This window comes from Entelurus aequoreus, linkage group LG08, assembly GCF_033978785.1.
Source record: "Entelurus aequoreus isolate RoL-2023_Sb linkage group LG08, RoL_Eaeq_v1.1, whole genome shotgun sequence".
Classification (NCBI taxonomy): domain Eukaryota; kingdom Metazoa; phylum Chordata; class Actinopteri; order Syngnathiformes; family Syngnathidae; genus Entelurus; species Entelurus aequoreus.
In genome coordinates this window covers 36,397,194-36,419,590 of record NC_084738.1, presented here as the reverse complement: position 1 = coordinate 36,419,590, position 22,397 = coordinate 36,397,194, and the positions used below count along the sequence as shown (strand labels likewise).

The following is a 22,397-nucleotide window of genomic DNA, read 5'->3' as shown; positions in this document are numbered from 1 at the left end:
AACCCCGATTTGAAAAGCTGTGCAGTGCAAAACAGGCTCATTGCAGCCACTAATGCTGGAGTACTGTAAAACTCATGTTCACTTGCCCTGTCCTCCTTTTTTTTGGCAAAGATTGCAAAGTGGCACTTTTATTTTCATTTATTATTGAACTTGATGCAAGTTATTTGATTTATTATTGAACTTGATGCAAGTTATAACACTTTTATTTGATTTATTATTGAACTTGATGCAAGTTATAACACTTTTTTTGATTTATTATTGAACTTGATGCAAGTTATAACACTTTTGTTTTATTTATTATTGAACTTGATGCAAGTTATAACACTTTTGTTTTATTTATTATTGATTAAAAAAAACTTGATGCAAGTTATTTGATTTATTATTGAACTTGATGCAAGTTATAACACTTTTATTTGATTTATTATTGAACTTGATGCAAGTTATAACACTTTTTTTGATTTATTATTGAACTTGATGCAAGTTATAACACTTTTTTTGATTTATTATTGAACTTGATGCAAGTTATAACACTTTTTTGATTTATTATTGAACTTGATGCAAGTTATAACACTTTTGTTTTATTTATTATTGAATTGATGCAAGTTATTTTATTTGATATTGAACTTGATGCAAGTTATACCACAGCTGCACAGTTATTTTATTTATTATTGAACTTGATTTTATTTTATGTTATTGAGTTTGAATGTATAAAACTTGATGTTACTTGATGTTCGATAAATTTGAAAATGTTAAGCTTGGCATTAGCGTTCTGTTGGGGCGATGGGGGCAGGTGGGGCTTGAAAACTCCCCCTTGTCCAAAGTGGGGGATGACAAAAAAAGTTTCAGAACCACTGACCTAATGAACCTATTTGGACTACTCAGCAATCTCCACGCCAGGGTTGGAAATTACTCAAGAGCTGGGTACACACAAGCTGGTGAGGATAAACGGAAATTTTTGAACTTCGTTTGCTATAAATCATCGGATCATCACTGAAGGACAAAAAAAGCATAATTGATTGATGGAAAAAACACTTATTTTAAATTCTCAACTAGCCTTTCTTGGCAAACAGTATGGCTTTGGATAGGATTGAAGGAGAACCCCGAGTGGAATGGATAACATTCCTGCTAAATGCTTCGCCATCTTAGAAGACTCACTCTGAGACCAGGCCAAGCATTGTTGTTCTGAACTTCATGATGAGGCAGGTTTAAGAAAAACGCAAAGAGCAAAACCTAGTCATTTACGGCGCCTTCCTCTTTCTCTCTAGTGTAAAGATAAGTAAAATTAGTTAAATTTTTTCTGTTCTGCATATGATACTATATTAAATGTGTTGCCACCCCATTTATTTATTATGAGACACAACATCTAAGGGTTTTTTCTATCGAAATAAATTAAAAACTACGTTATTTTAAACTCATGATAACATACCTTTGACATCTTACACTTGGAATCCGAGATGAGGAAGGACATGTTGTGGATTTCATTCTGCACCACAAAATTCTGCTCCTCTCTTTTGAAATTCTGCCAAAAATGTATAGTACAAGATTGTCACTTTTAAACATGTGGCCAGGAACATTGTTGACATTTTGAGGCAGGAACGTATACACTGCGTTGGGATTTGTTTTTATAAAAAAAGTTTAAGGATAGGATTATTAAAGGCCAAGGACTTTCTTACATGAGACTTTGCCCAGAAGATGAACACTTCAGCCACCATTCGGAACAACACTTCGGCTTCTGGATTAGATTCTTTCAGCCATGTGGCCCTGTGAATATATTGAGGAACTTAATTATATATATTAATAATAAATATTGATGATAAAGTTGCAGTTAGAAATTATTATCATGAGCATGAATGTCATGGGACATGTTTACATAATGATAATATTGGACTGGTAATGATTTATTTGAACCATTGTTTTTCCAGAGATTAATGATTATACACTGTAATCTTTAGTGATTTTAAAAACAAGAATTGGGTACACATTTTTGCATTAATTTAGGTTTTTCTCAAATTCACGCAGGGCCCATTAAATTAAATTAGAAGAATGAGAAAGTCCAAATAAGGAGAATTGTAAAATTATACAAGTTGGCAAAGTCCTTTGGTGCCATTACAAACACCTGCAGATTCAAAGATTATTAACTCAATTCAACAATTGTACAGAAGTATAAGTTATTAAGATGTGCCACCACCATGCTATGGTCTGAAACAAGACCCAAGCTGTACCCTCAGATAAAAGCAATTTGCTGATAATGTCCAGAAACCACCAACTCTCAAGTCTGCTGTTAAATATACATTTCTGTAACACCAGTGTCATTGTCCACAGTGAATCAAGCTTTACATCAACATAGACTGAGATGGTTTCGACCAAGAAGGAAGCCCCTTTCCTGAAATTGACACTTCCAAACATGGCTGAAATTTGCAACTGCACACATTGACAACCCAAATGCTAGTCAAAGACTGAGCCACAATGACAACAAGTAGAGGAGTAAAGTTGAGGCTTTCAAACCTAAGAACAGTGACCCAGCGATCAATATGTTATTGGCATGCTCTGGGGCTGTTTTGCTGCCATGGATAGGTGCAATGGAAAAATACTGAAAGAGGAGGACTTTCTACATTACATACACATGAAGCTTCTGGAATGGCCTTATTAAAACCTCTACCTCCACTGAATAAAACTACTTCTAATATTTTTTCTTTTCATAATCAATAGCAGTGTTTGATTCAGAAACCAACAAATTTAAATAAAATCAGATAATTCTGCTAAAACAAAGGTTCAGAATCCAGACATAATTAGGCCAGAAACTGGTTGATGTGAATAATGTTTAGGGACTTTTCACCAAATATTAGTGGAGGTGTATGAACAGTGGTACCTCAACTTACGAGAACCTTAACTTACAAGTATTTTGAGATACGAGCAGTCTCTCTGCTTATTGTTATGCTTTATAAGGGACCTTTTATTGGGATCTGCATAAACCCTGAAAATTTGAAATCAAACCATGGAGACATGGAGGAGATATTTATAAAACAATCTTGCCTTTAATTCATACTTCCTCTAAACGAGCCATTTGGAATTTTCCCCATTTGTGACATTTTTGTCACAAACAGATATCTCCATTTAAAGTTTTAATCGAAGAGCTTTGCCCAAGTCCGCCATTGTAGTCGAACATTGTAGTCACCAAATTCCTTCTTTTTTTCGATCCTCTATCCTTGTTTTGGCACAGGCTGGATCATACATGCCCATGCACTCTCCGCTGTTGTCATTTCTAATACAAAGTAGCATATAGTTCAAACTTCTGTTAGTAGACTTGAAATGGAAGCACTAAAAACTACAACATGGCTGACGGGGAGAAGACAAAGTTGAATTGGAGGAAAGTAAATAAGACCGCCAACAAAATGGCACATCGTGAAGAGATGGTCAGAAGGGGGCTTGAAGATGTTCTGTAAAACATAATCCATGCAAATTTGTTACCAAATAACTACCATTACATGTTATGTAGACCACAAATGTAGAACAAAAAATCACATAGTATGACCCCTTTAAGTTATGAGCATAATTTCAGTTAGGAGCACTCTCTAGAGATCAACACAATCCTCCAGCCACCAAAAGTATAACGTGAGTGCGAAGGAGGTCGTCTGCAGTGTTGTCAATTTGCATCACTCCACACAGCAGACATTATTCCATGGAAATATGGAATATGGAGAAGCGCAGCACGGTGGCCAGGGGTTAGTGCATGTGCCTCACAATAAGAAGGTCATGGGTTCGATCCCCGGGCTCGGGGTCCTTCTGTGTGTAGTTTGTATGTTGCATGTTCTCCCCATGAGGGTTTCCTCTGGGTACTCTGGCTTCCTCCCACCTCCAAAGACATGTACCTGGGGAGAGGCTGATTGGCAACACTAAATTGTCCCTAGTGTGTGAATGTGAGTGCGAATGTTGTCTGTCTATCTGTGTTGGCATTGTGACAAGGTGGCGACTTGTCCAGGCTGAACCCTACCTTCTGCCCGAATGCAGCTGGGATAGGCTCCAGCACCCCCGTGACCCCGAGACAAGCGGTAGAAAATGGATAGACCAAATATGGAGAAGCTGCCAAATGGTCTGCCCAACTTACTTCAATTACTTCTTTCTTCCTGACTCTAGAAACTGGATGAGTGAGCCTTGCTCACAGAGTCATACATACATGTCGGTTGCTGTCAACTGAGACCGCTCCGGTTCGTAACTAGTTCGTGTACAACATAATCAACAATTTTCTAGTTCCCATTACTAAACGATGGAGAGGCAGCCTAAAGGGAACACTGCATTAGTTCGGTCCTCAAAGTAAATGCTAACAATATTATTACATTATTTCATAAAACTACTGTAGTTGTTTGTAGTACATGATATTGTATTGATTTTTAAACAATATTTTTTATCTAATAGTTTTTTCTGCTTTTTAAAAGGCATATCACATGTTAAAAATTTGAATTTTTTTTAAGTGAGGAGCAAGCATGGATTAAAACTATTTCAATTCAATTCAATGAGCGGGCTGCTTTGAAATAAGAGTATTTTGAGTTAAGCGCTTGGTGATAGAACTAATTGCGCTCGTAAGTTGTAGTACCACTGTACAGCAACACTGTATTTTGACCCTGCTTAAATGAGAGCAAACACCGTTTTGGATAAAAACTTTTGACCACAACTTAATGAAAGTGTTTGTTAAGTTTCATTTAAAATAGTTTGTTGTTGTCAAAATATTTTGCAGTGCAGTATGTCCATTATTGTTTCAGAAACACACAACAATAATTTTACCTGCTGTAGTCGACAAACCGTATGAGGAGTGGATAAAAGGCATAGAGGTCTCTGACGAGCACAGAGAATTGGTCCAAAATAAGAAGCTCCGTTTCTGACATCTCACCCCTCCCCTCTGCCTTGCTTTGCTCTTCATCCATCAGCACGACTGCTGCTTTCTACATAATTAGAAAAATAACAAAATAAATCTAAAAAAAAACACCAAAAAGGTTGTTGGCGACAGTAACTACCAATATCTTTTGAATACATGTTTTTGACAAAAAAAAATCCAAATAATTTTAGACAACATTTGGGAGTGAACGTACACAGAATGTGAAGTCACTGGATTCAGAATTTTGCTTAACCACATGACTTGAAATTTCAAGTCATGATTACATTTGGTACACATCTTTCAGAAACTGACAAGCAAATATATGTAAAGTTTGAGCAAGATTGGTTGAAAAAAGAAATGGCTAGTTGGCTACTGATCAGTATCGGACGATTTTCTTGAAAAAGTATGTGATCGCCATTGCCGAATAATGCCGTTCAATGCCGATCACAAACGCAGATTTGGGTTGTATTTATTTTTGGTTCCCCGGCTGACAAGCTGGCAGCTAATTGTGTGCATCCATACGAAGTGCAGAGCCACACCCCTAAGTTAATATTATCACCTGTTACAGGAAATCAACTGGATTTCCTAATATTTTAAGTATCATTATCAAGTATGAGGATCAGGCTATACACCGAGAGAAAGCATGCCGTAGCACGCATTCTGATAGCTAAGCTAGCCGCTAAGCTAGCTAGGAACGACAGAAGAAATAAAAGCTACACTTTTAAGAAGTGTAGCTCGAACTGCGTTGCAGCAGAAGGTAAGTAGATGAATAAGAGGTAGATAGAGGATAATACAACAACTGTTGATGTGCAATGTTAAGGACATTATTTACAAAAAGTAATTATTACAGTTACTTCTTATTTTCCCAAAAGATTAATTGAAATACTCTATGAATGTTCTCATTCATTCAGGTCATTGCCATCTTAAGTCATTCAATTGATCGCAACTGGGCGGTGTGGTTTGTCTTTTCGTCGTTTTGCCTCTCACCAGAGAGGGTTTCATCAGTTTATGCTCATAGACTTAAGCCTGGTGTACTCTCGCGTCGCATAGCTTGCGTGGGCGACGCCTCGTTCCCCCTCCCCTTGCGAGCCTCTCGTGTAGCCTACGTGCACCTCCCAAAAGTCCTAGGTTCGTGTCACCGGCGACGCCGAGCTGTGATTGGTCAGTTTCTGCCAAGGAGGGTCCCTGAACACAGGCGAGCAGACTTTGTGCTTGAAATGCACAAATTATTGTTTGAAATAAAACAACAGCGATTAAACATTTGCATGAAAACTGATATTGTATACTTAATATCTTAGTGCGTTATCAAAATAATTACAGAATGTGTGTTTTTCAGCTTTTTGTGTTGTTGTTGTAATATTTCTGGTGTCTGAATGAATCTGGCATTCTCCATTTCCTCAGCTACTTTCTTAAATAAATCTAAAAACATTTTTTCTCCCTCGATGCACTTAAAAATGTTCCTTTCTTTAAATTTGTAAAGCAAATAAACAGTCTCAGTCTTCATTCCAGTTGTTGCCTATGTTATGATTGAATGGTATCTGCTCCGGGTTATGTCCTGCGCGTTGAGACTGGCGAATGCGCGATACACACATCCACTCGAGAGATCTGTTTTTTAATCACATAATCTAAGTATGTTACTCCGACTTTTCAAAAGCCAAACACGATCAGATAAAGGTGTTTGCATGGTTGTAGAATGCTTATTTTGAGCAAAATTTGAGAAATCTTTTTTAGTCCATGGAAAACGTAGTCAATCATTTAAAAATATTAGTACTGTCATTGGTGTTCTAATTATCATATTTGACCAAAGGCAAGTAGTGTAATCGACTTGTACTTGCATGTAATGTAAAAAAATTCCCCAAAACAATTGTTAGAGGACTGTGACAACATGTTATTATTATTTCCATAAAATACATTATAGTTAAACAGCTTAAAATATTTTTACTTTAAGTATATTTCTGATATCTGGGGGAAATCACATGGTTCGACGATGTGTGCACTTTTAACATTGACTCTGTTTAACAAAAGAGCCCAATAATGCGCTGAACTTCGAATAAATTAAGGTTGCTTATTCAGTTAAATTTAATCTGATTTTTCAATTGAGAATGTGAAAAAGTTACTTATTATAATATGTAATTTTGTAACACATCCCATTATAGTGTTTTGCCAACAGTGTATAGAACATTCCCAGACACACTACTCACTTTTCTGAGTTTCTTCATCAGAGGCAGAAAGTGGGTCTTGAGTAATGGGGCTTTGGCCTTGCTGATGATTGGCAGAGAAAAGACTGTGAAGGAAAAAGAGAAATAAATATATTTCCCTATCTACAGGACTGTCTCAGAAAATTTGAATATTGTGATAAAGTTCTTTATTTTCTGTAATGCAATTAAAAAAACAAAAATGTCATACATTCTGGATTCATTACACATCAACTGAAATATTGCTAGCCTTTTATTATTTTAATATTGCTGATTATGGCATACAGCTTAAGAAAACTCAAAAATCCTATCTAAAAAAATTTGAATATTTCCTCAGACCAAGTAAAAAAAAAGATTTATACCAGAAAACAAAATCAAACATTTGAAAATGCCAATTAATGCACTCAGTACTTGGTTGGGAATCCTTTTGCACGGATTACTGCATCAATGCGGCGTGGCATGGAGGCAATCAGCCTGTGGCATTGCTGAGGTGTTATGGATGCCCAGGATGCTTCAATAGCGGCCTTTAGCTCATTTGCATTATTGGGTCTGGTGTCTTTCAGCTTCTTCTTCACAATACCCCACAAATTCTCTATGGGGTTCAGGTCAGGGGAGTTGGCAGGCCAATCGAGGACAGTAATGCCATGGTCAGTACACCAGTTACTGGTGGTTTTGGCACTGTGGGCAGGTGCCAGATCATGCTGGAAAATTAAATCATCACCTCCATAGAGCTTTTCAACAGATGGAAGCATGTAGTGCTCTAAAATCTCTTGGTACACAGCTGCATTGACTCTGGACTTGATGAAACACAGTGGACCAACACCAGCAGCTGACATGGCTCCCCAAACCTTTGCTGACTGTGGGAACTTCACACTGGATTTCAAGCAACTTGGATTTTGCTCCTCTCCAGCCTTTCTCCAGACTCTAGCGCCTTGACTTCCAAATGAAATACAAAACTTGCTTTCGTCTGAAAACAGGACTCTGGACCACTCTGCAACTGTCCAGTGCTTCTTTTCCATAGCCCAAGTCAGACGCTTCTAGAGATTTTAGAGCACTACATGGTTCCATCTGTTGAAAAGCTCTATGGAGATGATGATTTCATTTTCCAGCATGATCTGGCATTTGCCCACAGTGCCAAAACCACCAGTAACTGGTGTACTGACCATGGCATTACTGTCCTCGATTGGCCTGCCAACTCCCCTGACCTGAACCCCATAGAGAATTTGTGGGGTATTGTGAAGAAGAAGCTGAATGACACCAGACCCAATAATGCAAATGAGCTAAAGCCCGCTATTGAAGCATCCTGGACATCCATAACACCTCAGCAATGCCACAGGCTGATTGCCTCCATGCCACGCCGCATTGATGCAGTAATCTGTGCAAAAGGATTCCCAACCAATGTATGACATTTTTGTTTTTTTAATTGCATTACAGAAAAAAAGGAACTTTATCACAATATTCTAATTTTCTGAGACAGTCATGTGTGTGTATTTAATAAGTTGAGCTAAAACCTGGCCTACTGTATGTCTGGGTTATTTTAAAGGTGGGGTGTTGACATTTGACACTGTCCTCAGATTTACCAGCTAGTCTTTTCATCCAGGCCCCGTCTTCAATGCCCAAGTTGTTGTAGATGATCTTTAGGATGTTTCCAAGCAACATGTTCATATGTTCAGAGGTCACAGATGTGCAGCAGCTGTCAGCTTGGTCTGGGTTGTTCTCTGGTCCGTGTTCCCACCAGTGAGACATGTAGCTGCACAAAACTGGTAAAACCACCTGTAGAAATACACCAAAACGTTAAAAAAAAAGATTTTTTAAAAACACATCTTTCCGTGTTTTGACCGATAAGTGATATAATACGGAATAATAGACATATTTGATGTGAAAGTGGAAGGCGCGCCTATTAAGGACAAATCCCTGCCGCTAAAGTGTCACTAATAAAAACACAACAAATCAAAACAGGCGAATGTCATTAATATGATATCAAAAACAATTCCAATAACAAAAAACACTGTCATTGAAAATTTTTTTTACATGAAAGTAAAATCTGAAGACTGACATACAAATCATACAGTAGTAACAATATCAAAATATATGTTGTATTTTCATGTTTGCTTTCTACTTTTCAGCGCCAATACATTCGGTGCCAATCCATTGTTTTCTAAAATGTAGTTTCAATGCCAACACTTATTGGCAGAGTTCTAGCTCCATAGTTCTGGGCAAGGCCGACCTAATCTAAGGAAAGCCCCCCCCCCCCAAAAAAAAACACAGTTTGAAAAAAATAAAAAACCCTCATGGTTTCACTCGAGACAGCAACACTGCAAAAATATCACCCATTTTAAAAACAATTTTTTTCTTTAATACATCTCCTTCGCGACGGATGCATGCACGTCTGTACAAGTGTAATTGCAGCCAGTGGATTTCAGTGGTAGTACACTGGTCTCTTGCACATGCGATGTGGGTTCAAGCCCTGCTCAGAGCAGTAGGAAAAAACAAGGCAGTCGAAAGTCAAAGTAGACAATCGCTAGACGAAGCTGAGTTGTTTGTGATTGACAGCTATGAACACCAATCATTGCATTCCGCCGTCAAAATTGAGGGCCCCTTATTGGGTGGGGCCACAGGGCTTCAGCCCAGGTAAGCCCGTGCAATAACGTGGCCTTGGTTCCGGGGCATCTGCAGCACCAGGGCTTGTCTGATACACTTCATATTTTTGTCACACAACAGTCGTACATGATTTTTGTGGTATTTGTGTTACCCCAAACCAATGGCAGCACAGAAAATCTGCACACCAGACACGGTGCAGTATCTTTTTTTTAAAATTTTGCCCATCATTCACAATCATTATGTAAGACAAGAACACTTAGGTTTTCCTTTTTTATGCATTCTAAATATTAAATAAATGCGATCAAAAGTGGATCCTTACAATGGAGCTTTAAGGGTCGCTTTATTCTGCCTATAAAGCCCTTAAAAAACATCCAAACATCTTCATTAAGGGTTTATATACATGATGTAAGTATATATATAATGTAGTAATGGGCACATTTAATATTTACATATTTTGCTCAATTTTTGCACAATAATTTCAAAAACACATCACAACTCGCTTTTTTCTTCAACAACATCAATGATTACTGCTCACTGCAGAGTTCATGAGAGTCAACAAGCATTATAAAACATCAATTACTATACTATCTCTGCTGTCATCAGGACTGATAGATTCTTGTTATAATCTAATTTAGATAAAGAATGACTCATAATCCTTGCAAAAAAAAGGGGGGGTGAAACCAAGCGTCTTTTTGTGTCGTTCTTGCCATTTCTGGGTCGAAATCAGCTGTCAAAGTGTACCAACTCGTCGCATTACGTTTTTATCCTTCTACTATCCAGGTGAGAGGCATGATTTATGATCTAGAATAAACTTTCAGCAGTACCGAGGCAAGGATGCACCACTCGATCATGTCAACATTGGCACACAGGCTTGTGATCACGGCGCCGCTATAAATAGTTAGTCTGTGTTAGCGTTTATCACTAATACTTGGTTAATATTCAAGTCACGAAATGAAAATGGAGTATTGTTGCCGCTTTTTTGATAGTTATTTATTGGGTTTTATAGGCGGAATAAAGGACCTCCCATTGGCTCCATTGTAAGCAGACTTTTTTAATGTTTATTTACGAGTTAGAATGCATTATAAAAAAATACACCCGTCTTTCATAAAGATTGTGAACGATTGGCAAAATTCCCCAAAAAGTGCAGTTCCCATTTAAAAGAAAAAACAGTTCTACACTACTGACGTGCTGTTTTTAATTTAAGTCACATATTTGTGTTTTAACACATCACAATTACGGTATACCTCAAATATATTTATTCGTTAATGGGTGATGAGAAGAAGATAGTAGTAGCAAAGTTATTATCGGTGATGGACTCCAACCCCATGCAGGAAACAATAACAGCACTTTTAGCAATAGACTGTGTAAAGGTACCAATAAAAAAGAGAAATAGAAGGAACAAATAGCTGAATAAACATAAACATGTTGCACCAAACAGATGCAAATAAGTGCCAAAGATTTAAATGAAGGGTGACCACTACTGTGTAAGTAAGAAACTTGCAAACAGTTCCAGAAAAGAGCTAAAGACTTTCGATAACGATAATGAATCAAAACAAAATGCATGTTGACTAAGACGATAAGAAAATTAACTGACAGAAACTAAATCCAATCATATTTTATTTTGTCTTGTAGATGGGTGGGACATGTTGGGAATATATCCAATAACAGCACTTTATACTGTATATGAAACATGGGCTGGCAGTTAATTAAGGAGAGCCAATCAGATGCTTTTCTTTGTGATATTAGGAAGTTGAATTGCTCACCGCAAAAACAATAATGTGAAGATTTGACATGTTCAACATCGTAAAATGTGAACACCTGGGAGAAAGTGAAGAGGACACATTCACGTCACACGTGACATCTACACAACTATGTGTATTTGCTGCTTCCAGGTCTCCTGCGTTTATAAACAAATTATAATGAAGGCATACATCGTAACTCCGTTTTACAACACACATATATACAGGTACATATAACATAACTGCTTTGCTGGAGACGTAGCAGAAAACTATTGAAAAAGTGTGTTCTTCTTCTTCTTTGTTTGGATAAAGATGTTGATTAGAGGTGTAACTACTATACAGCTGGGAAAGTGTTTAACAGCCAACTGACCAAGCTCTCGTCCACAGTTGCCAGACCACGATTCCCATTAGGATAGCAGTATATGAGACAGGATGTTATGATGTGGTCTGCAGTCTGCTCCTCTGCACCACACTCACATGCCGCAGATGAAGGGTCTCATTTTATCAGCCTCCACGCGGCGAGACCCAGAAACTGGAAACAATTCTATGACTTCTAGGCTAATGATGAATACACAGAGACGCTCCCGGAGTGGTAAAAGGATAGTCCCTCGGCCCAAGAAACGAAGAGGCGACACACCTAAAAAGTGCCTGAAAGATATTTATTGGCATTGACATGCATTGAAGTGAAGTGAAGTGAATTATATTTATATAGCGCTTTTTCTCTAGTGACTCAAAGCGCTTTACATTGTGAAACCCCATATCTAAGTTACATTTAAACCAGTGTGGGTGGCACTGGGAGCAGGTGGGTAAAGTGTCTTGCCCAAGGACACAACAGCAGTGACTAGGATGGCGGAAGCGGGGATCGAACCTGCAACCCTCAAGTTGCTGGCACGGCCACTCTACCAACCGAGCTATACCGCCCCAATTGCATCAAACATCATTAATGACCATAAGATCATGCTACTTTTGTAATAAACAAATGCATTGCACGTAGTCTAAATGAAGGTGCTTAAAACTTGACTTTAAAAAGGCTTTATCTTTTATACTTCATATTATAGTTGACTAAATTTACTGTAATTTTAGCTGACTAAAATGTTGTATAATTTTGTTGACTTAAACTAAATAAATTTAGATTAAAAAATTAGACTACAACTAAAATAACTTTTAATTTAAAGACTGACTAAAACTAAATTAAAAACTGCTGTCAAAATTAACACTGCTAACGGCATAAACAGGTTACAAATGTTACTTCAACCGAGAGCGAAAATGTTCATAACTCAAGGTATTCTCGCAATTTAAAGCATAACAAAAAGCCGATGGACAGCTCGTATCTCAAATCACTCGTAAGTTAAGGTACTCGTAAGTTGAAGTACCAATGTACAATTTTCTCTTTTTTGAGTTTAGATTATTTTTATACGCTTTTGTGTTCTGCTCCTGTCCACTTTGCTGCTGTAAAACCTGAATTCCACCATTGAGGGGCAGTGTGTTTATGTTCAGTGTGTTTCCAAATTATGATATATTTGGGGGGAGCCAGGTTCATAAACAAGTGATTTGATAGCATACCTCCATGACATGCGGCATTTGAGTGTATTTCATGCCAGACTCTGCCACCTCCATGATTTCCTCCAGAGACTTCTCCAAATTTGGAATCATTGGACAAACATCTACAACCTGCGCTGGAAGACCAAGAGCTGAAATAGAGGAGGAAAGTCAAAGACTATTTGAAATAATAATATAATATCGAGTATTTTGTCATATCGTGGTTAGTTTTGTGTCACCGCTGTTGTTTATTTTATTGTCTATGCGGGTGACAATGTCTGTTTTTACTGCAAAACAAATCTACCTACAGGTACAAACAAATACATCTTAAACATTGAGGCTTAGTGGGAATCAATTTGTGATCTTCTGTTTGGTATATCTAAATATCTAGATTTTGAATATAATCACCCATTATTTTTCAGGAGACAAATTAGCAGTATGTATATTTTTTCTACCGCTGTTTGAACTTCATTTACCTAGGAGTCAAAGTGTTTTTTTGTCAATTGTCAACAGGTTTTGAAAGCACATTTCTGCCCCCATTGGCTGCACCTACGACATTTATATTTAGTTAAATTTTACGTAAGATCAGTTATTGTAGAACTATTATCTTAATGTTCCGAGTTTGAAGACAAACAGTTGGTTGTGACTTTATGTTTCTGTATACACAAGACACCATCCCTACAGAGGGCTCAGCGTTATATTATGTCATAATAGTTATATTACATATAATGAACAGTCATAAATCATACTGTACACAGGAAAATGGTATCATTATCAAAAACCTTATATTATGTCATTATATATTGTTGAATATACTAGTATTGCTGCAAAAAACAGATTTTTGTTTGTGAATGCAATTAATCAGAATAGCCATTTATCGTTCTGGGCCACTGTGTAAATAATGACTGTATTATATAATATAATTGGGGGTTTTAAATTCTATGCAGCTTCCAACAAATAAGGCACATTAATCCTTACCTGTTCTGTCTTTTGGTCTTTTGTTGTTGTAGATTGAGACACTGTTGTACTTGGTGATGTGAGGTTCAAGGAAGGCAACCGGGAAGGCTGTTGTAAAAAAAGCCAAACACTTTCCTAATGCCGGGCGATGCCTGGAGACAGGATCAAATATCATGAGAAAAAAAAAGCACATGCATGTTCCAAAAATAAGTGCAACACTTCAATGATTCCCAAAAAATGATGTATTGCTATTGCTTCAGACAATAAAAATTGTCAAACAATTAACACATGGGTCAATTTTGGTTATGTACCTAACTATGGATTTATGGATCCTGGATGACTGAGTGCTTATCACACAAAATCCTCACAACAAGAACAACTGAGCTGGTGATTTTACTAACACAGAGTTTTTCAAAGCCGTTTTGTTTGTGCAAATACTCAATCTGCCCACGTGCAAGATAGATCATTCAGATTCAGAAAGCCATAGTTACACATTTATTTTATTAAGTGTGTCATTGCTCCTAGTCCGGACATATAGCTAAAAAGCTGGACGTTTTGGGCATGTCTGACTTAAAAGGGCACTTTCATGCAAAAACAACTTTTCTTACCAATTAGTACCTACTGTTGTGTATTTGGGATCTGCAAAAGTCCCGAAAATTTGAAATAAAACCATTGCGGAGATAATCATAAAATAATCCTGCCTTCCTTCATTCTTCCGCCAAACGAGCTGTTTGGAATTTTCTCCTTTTATGACGCTTTTGCCGTGTGTAACGTCAGCGGATTATCCATACATGGTCGAAATTAGAGAGCCTTGTGCACATCTGCCATTGTAGTCCACCGATATGTTCAATAAGTTCCTTCTTTTTCTGGCTCGTACATGCACATGCATCCTCCGCTGTTACCATTTTTTATACAAAGTAGCGTGTAGTTTTAACTTATATCTGTCAGTACACTCGCTGTGGAAGCGCTAAAAACTACAACAAAATGGGCCGGGAGAAGACTCAGTCGAAGTGGAGGCACATAAATAAGACCGCCCACAAAACGGCAAGTCCTGAAAAGACGGTCAAAAAGCGGCTTGAAAATGGTCTGTAAAACATAATCTATTCAAAACTGTGGCCGAAGAACGACAATTACATGTTATGTAAACCACAAGGAAGTGTTTTAAATGTAGAAAATAAAGTCATAATATGAACCCTTTAAGATTACTTTTACAAGTTAGACAACCATAATACAAGTATATTCACGCACTTTTCCACATAGATACTTTCATTGGTTCCCAGAAAGTAGAGGCTTCGCAGGATTCTGTAGCAGGAAACTTGGACATCATCCACTGAAAAAGAGAACCAGAAACCCTTAATTAGATGATTGGGCATTGACATTGCTTGTTTTTTTCTCAAAATATTTGTAGAGATATTAAATTGCATTTGAAAATGTGGGCATTAAATGGTTGATTTTCAGACCTGTACTGGCACAAAAAAAATACTTTTTGACCCTGTCCTGACCACAATTCACTTTTATGTTATTGACCCTATTCTTCCACCACTGTCAACATAAAGAAACAACATTATAGAATTGTAAATATGTTGTAATGATAGAGGTACTGTGTAAGAGAGTAAAAATTACTTTAATTACGTAATGCAGGCTCTTTAAATGCTTATATAACACGTTTTAGTTGAGAAATTAAAGTACAGTATAGGAATTACAGTATTAGTCAGTATTATTAACTTGATTTGCGTCTTAAAAAATGTTTTCAAAAGAGATTATAGATTGGTGTATTACATCACTGATGTCGGTTTTTGAAAAGTACCGCCTGAGGGATCGAAGGTCACGGGCATTCAATGTTGGTTTTCGATGAGATGACAAAACATTTTAGCTAGTATTGATGTTATTTGATCACAGATACAGTTGCAGTTAAATAAAGGACGAGTGATCATCCCAGTAAACAAATGAAGTACTTTATAAACAAGTTCTGACAACGTTCACGACATATCTCCTGCTGCATGTTTCCTCATGTCAATAACTATCACAGCAGCTGATGGACACTGTATTGAGAAAATAAAAGCAACATATAATAATTTTTTCCTGCGCTTTATACTTTTGGTGTTGGGGCAAGTGCGTCTGTTTCCGATATTGTCCACACCTGTCTCCATCTAAACAACAGTGCACTCTTAAATGCATGACGTTAAACTAAGCGCTTGGCTCCATTTACTCCGGGGGCAAATTTCCGCAGCAAAGTCTGTGTAGCTTGTCCGCCATGATTATGAAGCCAAACTACGCTAGTGTGCATGCACCTGACTTCATGTTGCCTTTCGGTAATTAAAAAATTTGAGGGTATTACTAACCCTCGGAAATTTTATCGCAAATTATCATTATACTATTCATCGTTACATCCCTCGTCCATTAACAAGTAAAAAGTCAAGGCCGGTCACGGCATGTTCTTGCCGTCGATGTTGGTAAATTTTTTAGGGAATCACGGCAAGTCACATATGTGTATTGTCATTAAAATATAATCTAAATACATTTGATATTGAAATCCCTACACTAACTTCAGTTGTTTGTTTTATAATTTTTTATTTCAACTATGTGTGCTGTCTCAGAGTGATCATGTATACACAGCTGTTTTACACGTAACCTGCGGTCACAATGCTTTAAGTCTGCATTTTTATTTCATACCAAATTGAAGAGGGAAGTTTGCCAAAGATAGAAGAATACAGCATAACTGTGGTAAAGCCATATTTTCAAGGGTAATTGTCAGCGCGCGCACACACACACACACACACACACACACACACACACACACACACACACACACACACACACACACACACACAAATACACACACATAACGGTGCTTTTTTTGCCACACAGCAAAGTGTTGATTGTGATGTAACAACCATCTTTTATACCAAAGTAACGCTTCAGTTTGCATTGATTAAAGAAAGCTATAACAGACTAAACAACAACACATGACTTAAACTACTTCAAGTTTAACAACCCCTCCCACATCAGACCTTGACGTCAATGCAATATGAAATATAAACGATAAACCCTTGAATATTAAGAGTATGTGAAAGTTTGACGCCTTCCTTGTTTACTTCCCTGACGACCTCCCTAAAGTTTTGTAATCAATCAGAAATATCAAGCAGCTAAAATGCGCTAAACAAGGGGAAGTGTGAAGAGAGTGTTTTGCTTATCACCCATCACGCACTATAATGGATTTATATACAATATGTGTAATTTATAATAACGTATAGTGCTTGAACATGTTTTATAATGTCCACGAAGTTCAATGAGCAGGAGGTGTATTATGGGCAACAGTGTGTTGACTTTATTTGTTGGTTATAGTTAACTTATACCATGAGTGGGAAAAGTTGTTTGGGTTGGGTGATATCAATTGATGCTGTGCTGAAGAACTTTCCAAATGAAAATCATGGTTATTGACCATCAAGTCTGTCTTCGCGCACTAGAGGGCGACGGGATTGCTCTGATTCAATTCACAAGGAGGACAAGGTTTGGGCATAAAAACACTTTGAGGGGCAGTCTTCTTATTAAACTTGTTTGGACACCCCGGTCATAACATGAACCATAAACTACTTAACTATTTATTTAGGAGAACTTAATTTACTTTTAGTTTGTTATTTAATAATTACTTACTCATTTGTCTACCGGTATTTATTTATTCATTTATAAATGTTATCGCTGTTGTGTTACAAATTGAATACAAACAAATGTGTTAAAAACTACTATGATACGAAAAGGGGTAGGATTAAATAAGCTCTGCTTCCTCCTACTTCTTTTTGTACATTCTGTAATGAGAAACTGGAAATATGTGATGTATCATATTGCAATTGTATACAGGTTCGAAATAAACTAACACCATAACGATAACCATAACTAAGTAAAAACTAAACATCTCAGTTAAACATCATGTTAGTCAACAAAAAGTTTAGTAATATGTAAATACGCACCTATCAAATCTTCTCCAAAAGTGTTCTGCCCAATGTGTTCAAATAAAGAAGACAGGATGGGAAGCAGGCCAAAAGTGGTATAGTTGATGATCTGAGTGGCACCTCGGGGCTGCTCTCTACTGTGAGTAAATTGGCCAAGCTTCAGGTTCTCTTGGGTCTTTTCCAGATCCTCTGCTGCACTGGCAAAGTATGACCGCAATGCTGCCTTGACCGACTCCAATCCTGTCTTCATCACTGTCCTGATAAAAGAGGAGTTTGTTGTTAATATTGTTGTTTTTAGTTTTTTTTATTTACTACTTGTAGCCTTTTAGTAGGATAGAAAATGGTTTTCATTCCTAATAGATTAAATAATTCAAGGGAACAACATGTTATAAAATCCCACATAAATATAAAAAATTACAAAAGGCATACGTTATAATTATTAGCATTTTCTGTATTTATGGCAGGTACGTTCAGTTTAAATAACTTCTAAATACACAATCTGGATCAAATTATAATCAAACTAAAAGTAAAATTACAGCTTCAGACCCATAGCAAATTTAAATGGGAACTGCATTTTTGGGGGAATTTTTTCTATCAATCACAATCCTTATGTAAGATAAGAACACATGTTTTTTTAAATGCATTCTAACTCGTGAATACATGCAAACAAAGGTCTGCTTACAAGGGATCATCAATGTTTTATATACACACTGTAAGTATAAATGGAATACAGCAACAGGCACATTCATAATAACATGTCATATTTACATATTGTGCTCATTTAAAGTATACTGCGGTGCATTCATTTCACAAATGCATCACTACGTTTGCTTTATCCTTTGACAACACTGATTACTACTCACTGCAGACCTCATGAGAGCCAGTAAACATGATAAAACATCACTTACTGTACAAGGTCTGCTTAAGATGTCGACTGATAGGATGTTCATATATTCCCATTTAGATGAAGAATAACTCAATACTCGCATAAAAAGGGGGATGGAACCAAGCGTCTTTTTGTGTCTTTCTCAACATTTCCAAGTCTATACTGGATGCCAAAGTTGACCAACTTGTCGGATTATGTCCTCCTCCTTCGACTATCAAGGTGAGAGGCATAATGTATGATCTAGAATAAACTTTTGTGAATGCCAAGCCGAGAAAACAGCTCACCAGCTCATGACGTCAATATGGAAGCTACAAGCAAGTTAGTTCTCTTTGACAATGCGTCGCTGAAAATTGTTTGTCTGCGTTAGCGCTTATAATAACAATGTCACTAAGACTTGGTTAATATTCAAGTCACAAAATGTTAAAGAGTATGTTTGCCGCTTTTTGGATTGTTAGTTAGAGGGCTTTAAGGGCGGATTAGAGGACCTCCAATTGACTCCATTGTAGGCAGACTTTTAAGTATGTTTATTTATTAATTAGAATGTATTACAAATATATATCTGTTGTCTTGTCTTCCATAATGATTGTGAACAATAGGCAAAATTCCCAAAAAAGTACAGTTCCCCTTTAACAATGAAATATTCCACTGAGATTTAAAAAAAAATGATAACTGAAAAGAAAGGACAAAGGAATGATTTTGTGGTCACTTTTCCTAATATATTTAATCCACAAATTGGCACCAAAATAAAATTAAGCACATTGTTAAAAAAAAAAAAAAAAAAGAACTAAATGTATAAAGGCCACAGGGGTTCCCCATATATTCACGATTCATCATTCAATCCCTGCAAATTTGCAAACATTTTTAAAAAGAACTTTTTATTTTGTACTTTTTCTCAGAAAATTCTGGGGTTAGGCTGTTTTTTTTCCCACAGAACACATATCTAACTGTGCCTTATTTATATTCATCCCACCAATTGGGACTGTTAACATGTTTTCTTGCTGCCAGAATTTTATTCAAAGACTTCAAAAACTAATGATGATTAATGATGTATGTACTGTATTAGTGTTTTGGAATATTTGTTTTACTAAATGTGAGTGATGTCAGTGCGTGTGTGTAAGCTGAAGGAATGATAGAGAGTGCAAACATTTAGCTGGAGGGTGTGTAATGTATGTGTCTACAAAAGTGTGTTATCGTGAATGTGAGTGTCTACATGTGCTTGGAGCAATGCTGAATAAGAGAGCAAGGTTAAGTGATGGGTTATGTGTATATTAACTATAACTGCACTGTTTTAAAATATGTGAACTGCAATAAAAGAGAGACGGGGAAGGTTTTGGAGCTAAGTCTAGTCTAATAAGTACAAGTCTCTTTTTGGTAAATGTTAAATGGAAGAGAATGTAAACTTTAAGCTAGCAAGAAGTATTGGAAGGGAAGGGAAGTGAGCCGCAAGTCAAAAACCAACATTTGTATGGGTGGCTCAATTACTTGCCGTTTTTTTCGCCATTCATAACCCCCTTGAATAGCATGGGCAAAAACATATGTTAAAATAATTCTCTATGACATTTTGGCATGAGAACAGCATTGCTATCTCGATTGAACACACATACATTTTGTGTCCATTCAGAGATATCTAAACTGCACACTGATGGATAGATGTGGACACTGTACTTGTCCAGGGTGTACCCCGCCTTCCGCCCGAATGCAGCTGAGATAGGCTCCAGCACCCCCTGCTATCCCAAAAGGGACAAGCGGTAGAAAATGGATGGATGGATGTACTCTAACATCCCAAATTAATGTACCTTACCTGGCATCCAGACTCTGCCCCAGTATTTGCAAACAGTTGACAATGGATGTGGCGTTGTTACCTGTAAATGGAAACAAGATCTCCTGATTTAAAAAAACAAAAAACAAACCTACTTATTTTAAGATTATGGATTTGTGTGTGAACTCAAGTCACCAAGCACAAGTCATCACATTCCTTATATATGCAGATACATTCAAAGAAAAAAGATGTTCTGGTTGAAGAAAACTACACGATTTGAAAAAGTTATCCATAACCATACAAATGCTCTAATATGAATAAAAGTTATAACTTATTTGAACATCTCTTTACTTTGAGGCGTATCACAAACCGTTGTAATGTGCTGAGGACTGAGGAATGCTGGCTGAACAAAAGAACTATGACCAAAACAGGTTATATGTGTTTATTTTCAAACTGACCGATAATTATGGGGCTGATATGATGTCACAGCGAAAAAATTTAAGAATAGGTATAATTGTATCCAATGAGGCAGGATTACCCCTACCGTGCTGTTGGTGGGTTGGGTTAAGCAAACAAAGTGCTCTTTTTCTCCAATGCGCTGTGCTTTCATAAACTTCCTTTGAGTTCATTAGAACAAACATGGTGTCGATTGTGTAAGACTTCTTCACTGTTTTAGAGGAAAAATGTTCGAGTGCTATTTGCGCCAAATGCCAAAACATTCCACAAAAAGGGAAAAAACATTCAGCTTCAACATATCAAGCTTTATTAGCTCCCTGAAATGCCAGCATCGCTACATTTGTGTTTTGAAAGCCCATAAAGACATCTACGCTGTTAAAGAAAAAAAGGCCTGGGTTTTGTTGCTATTGCTGCAGCGTTTTCAAAGTGCAATACGTTTGCCAGAGACGACCCAAGGGCTATGATTTCATCATGAAATCTTTCTTTTTTACCATGGTTGAAGATAATGGCTTTTGCCAGAATACATCTACTGGTACACGGATATAGTTTGAGAAATCCACCTTTGTTTGAGTCTTCCTTGGTGTGCACAAATTACAGTTAAACATAAAATTTAATAAAAAAATAATAAATAGGAGTAGGTTATTGGTATCAACCTTGCAAAGCAGTAAGGTATTGGTATCGTCTTGAAAAACACTGTGCATCCCTAATTTATACTTTGCAATGGATCCGTATGTAAAGTAAGGATGCACAGTAACAATGTAATGGGAAATTGATAATGAGAACGATTTATAATTATCAACGTTTTAGTGTAAAGATTTGGGGTATCAAAACATTATTCAGGATTATATGAATAAATTTGCTCAATAAAGTAGTGCACACAATCTGGTGTTTATCGGACAAAATGAAGCGTATAATTAATCAGTCGACAACCCCTCAGAGGGTATTACTTAGACACCAGTCATTTAAACCTGATCCTTCAAATACTATGTACAGTCAGAATTGAAATTGATTTGAACAAAAATTAATTAGTATACTATACTTAGGATTCATAGTGGATAGTTGAAATTGCACACCATTACACCAATTGTGTTTCAGATTTTCCTGAAAATAAACTAAATAAAGATGCTGAATATTTAGGAACTAAAACATTTTCAAAGAGTTTAATCGTAGAAAGAGTAAAAAAAATATACTTAATTTATTGTTTGCTAAAATGACTATATATACAAGGTTCAGGAAGAAGCAATATCATTTCAATAAAAGTGAAGAGATTTAGTATTAAAGTGCATGAACCCATGTAGCAGATGGTACTGGACAGGGGTTTGGTTAAGTGATCAGAAGTGCAAGAAATAGCCATAAACCATTCTTACCAAATAAGGATATCCTATTTCTGACAAGTACTCCCAGTTTGCAGAAAAGACTAGAATAAAAATCAAATGAAGAAGAGG

The 22,397-nt window shown here is 36.8% G+C and overlaps 1 protein-coding gene across 5 annotated transcripts in view; it reads right to left on the bottom strand.

Moving 5' to 3' along the window:
* ryr2a (ryanodine receptor 2a (cardiac)) overlaps positions 1-22,397 on the bottom strand; it is a 273,470-nt gene that overhangs the window by 90,677 nt on the left and 160,396 nt on the right. For all 5 annotated transcript variants that reach the window (XM_062056398.1, XM_062056400.1, XM_062056401.1 and 2 more), the window contains exons 66-76: positions 22,320-22,369; positions 20,539-20,599; positions 17,870-18,108; positions 15,150-15,231; positions 13,923-14,053; positions 12,969-13,096; positions 8,646-8,838; positions 7,072-7,154; positions 4,780-4,937; positions 1,674-1,761; positions 1,427-1,519 (exon numbers count right to left, since the gene is read on the bottom strand). In XM_062056398.1, coding sequence (XP_061912382.1) covers positions 1,427-1,519; positions 1,674-1,761; positions 4,780-4,937; positions 7,072-7,154; positions 8,646-8,838; positions 12,969-13,096; positions 13,923-14,053; positions 15,150-15,231; positions 17,870-18,108; positions 20,539-20,599; positions 22,320-22,369 — 1,306 coding nt within the window. The remainder of the gene's footprint in view (positions 1-1,426; positions 1,520-1,673; positions 1,762-4,779; positions 4,938-7,071; positions 7,155-8,645; positions 8,839-12,968; positions 13,097-13,922; positions 14,054-15,149; positions 15,232-17,869; positions 18,109-20,538; positions 20,600-22,319; positions 22,370-22,397) is intronic.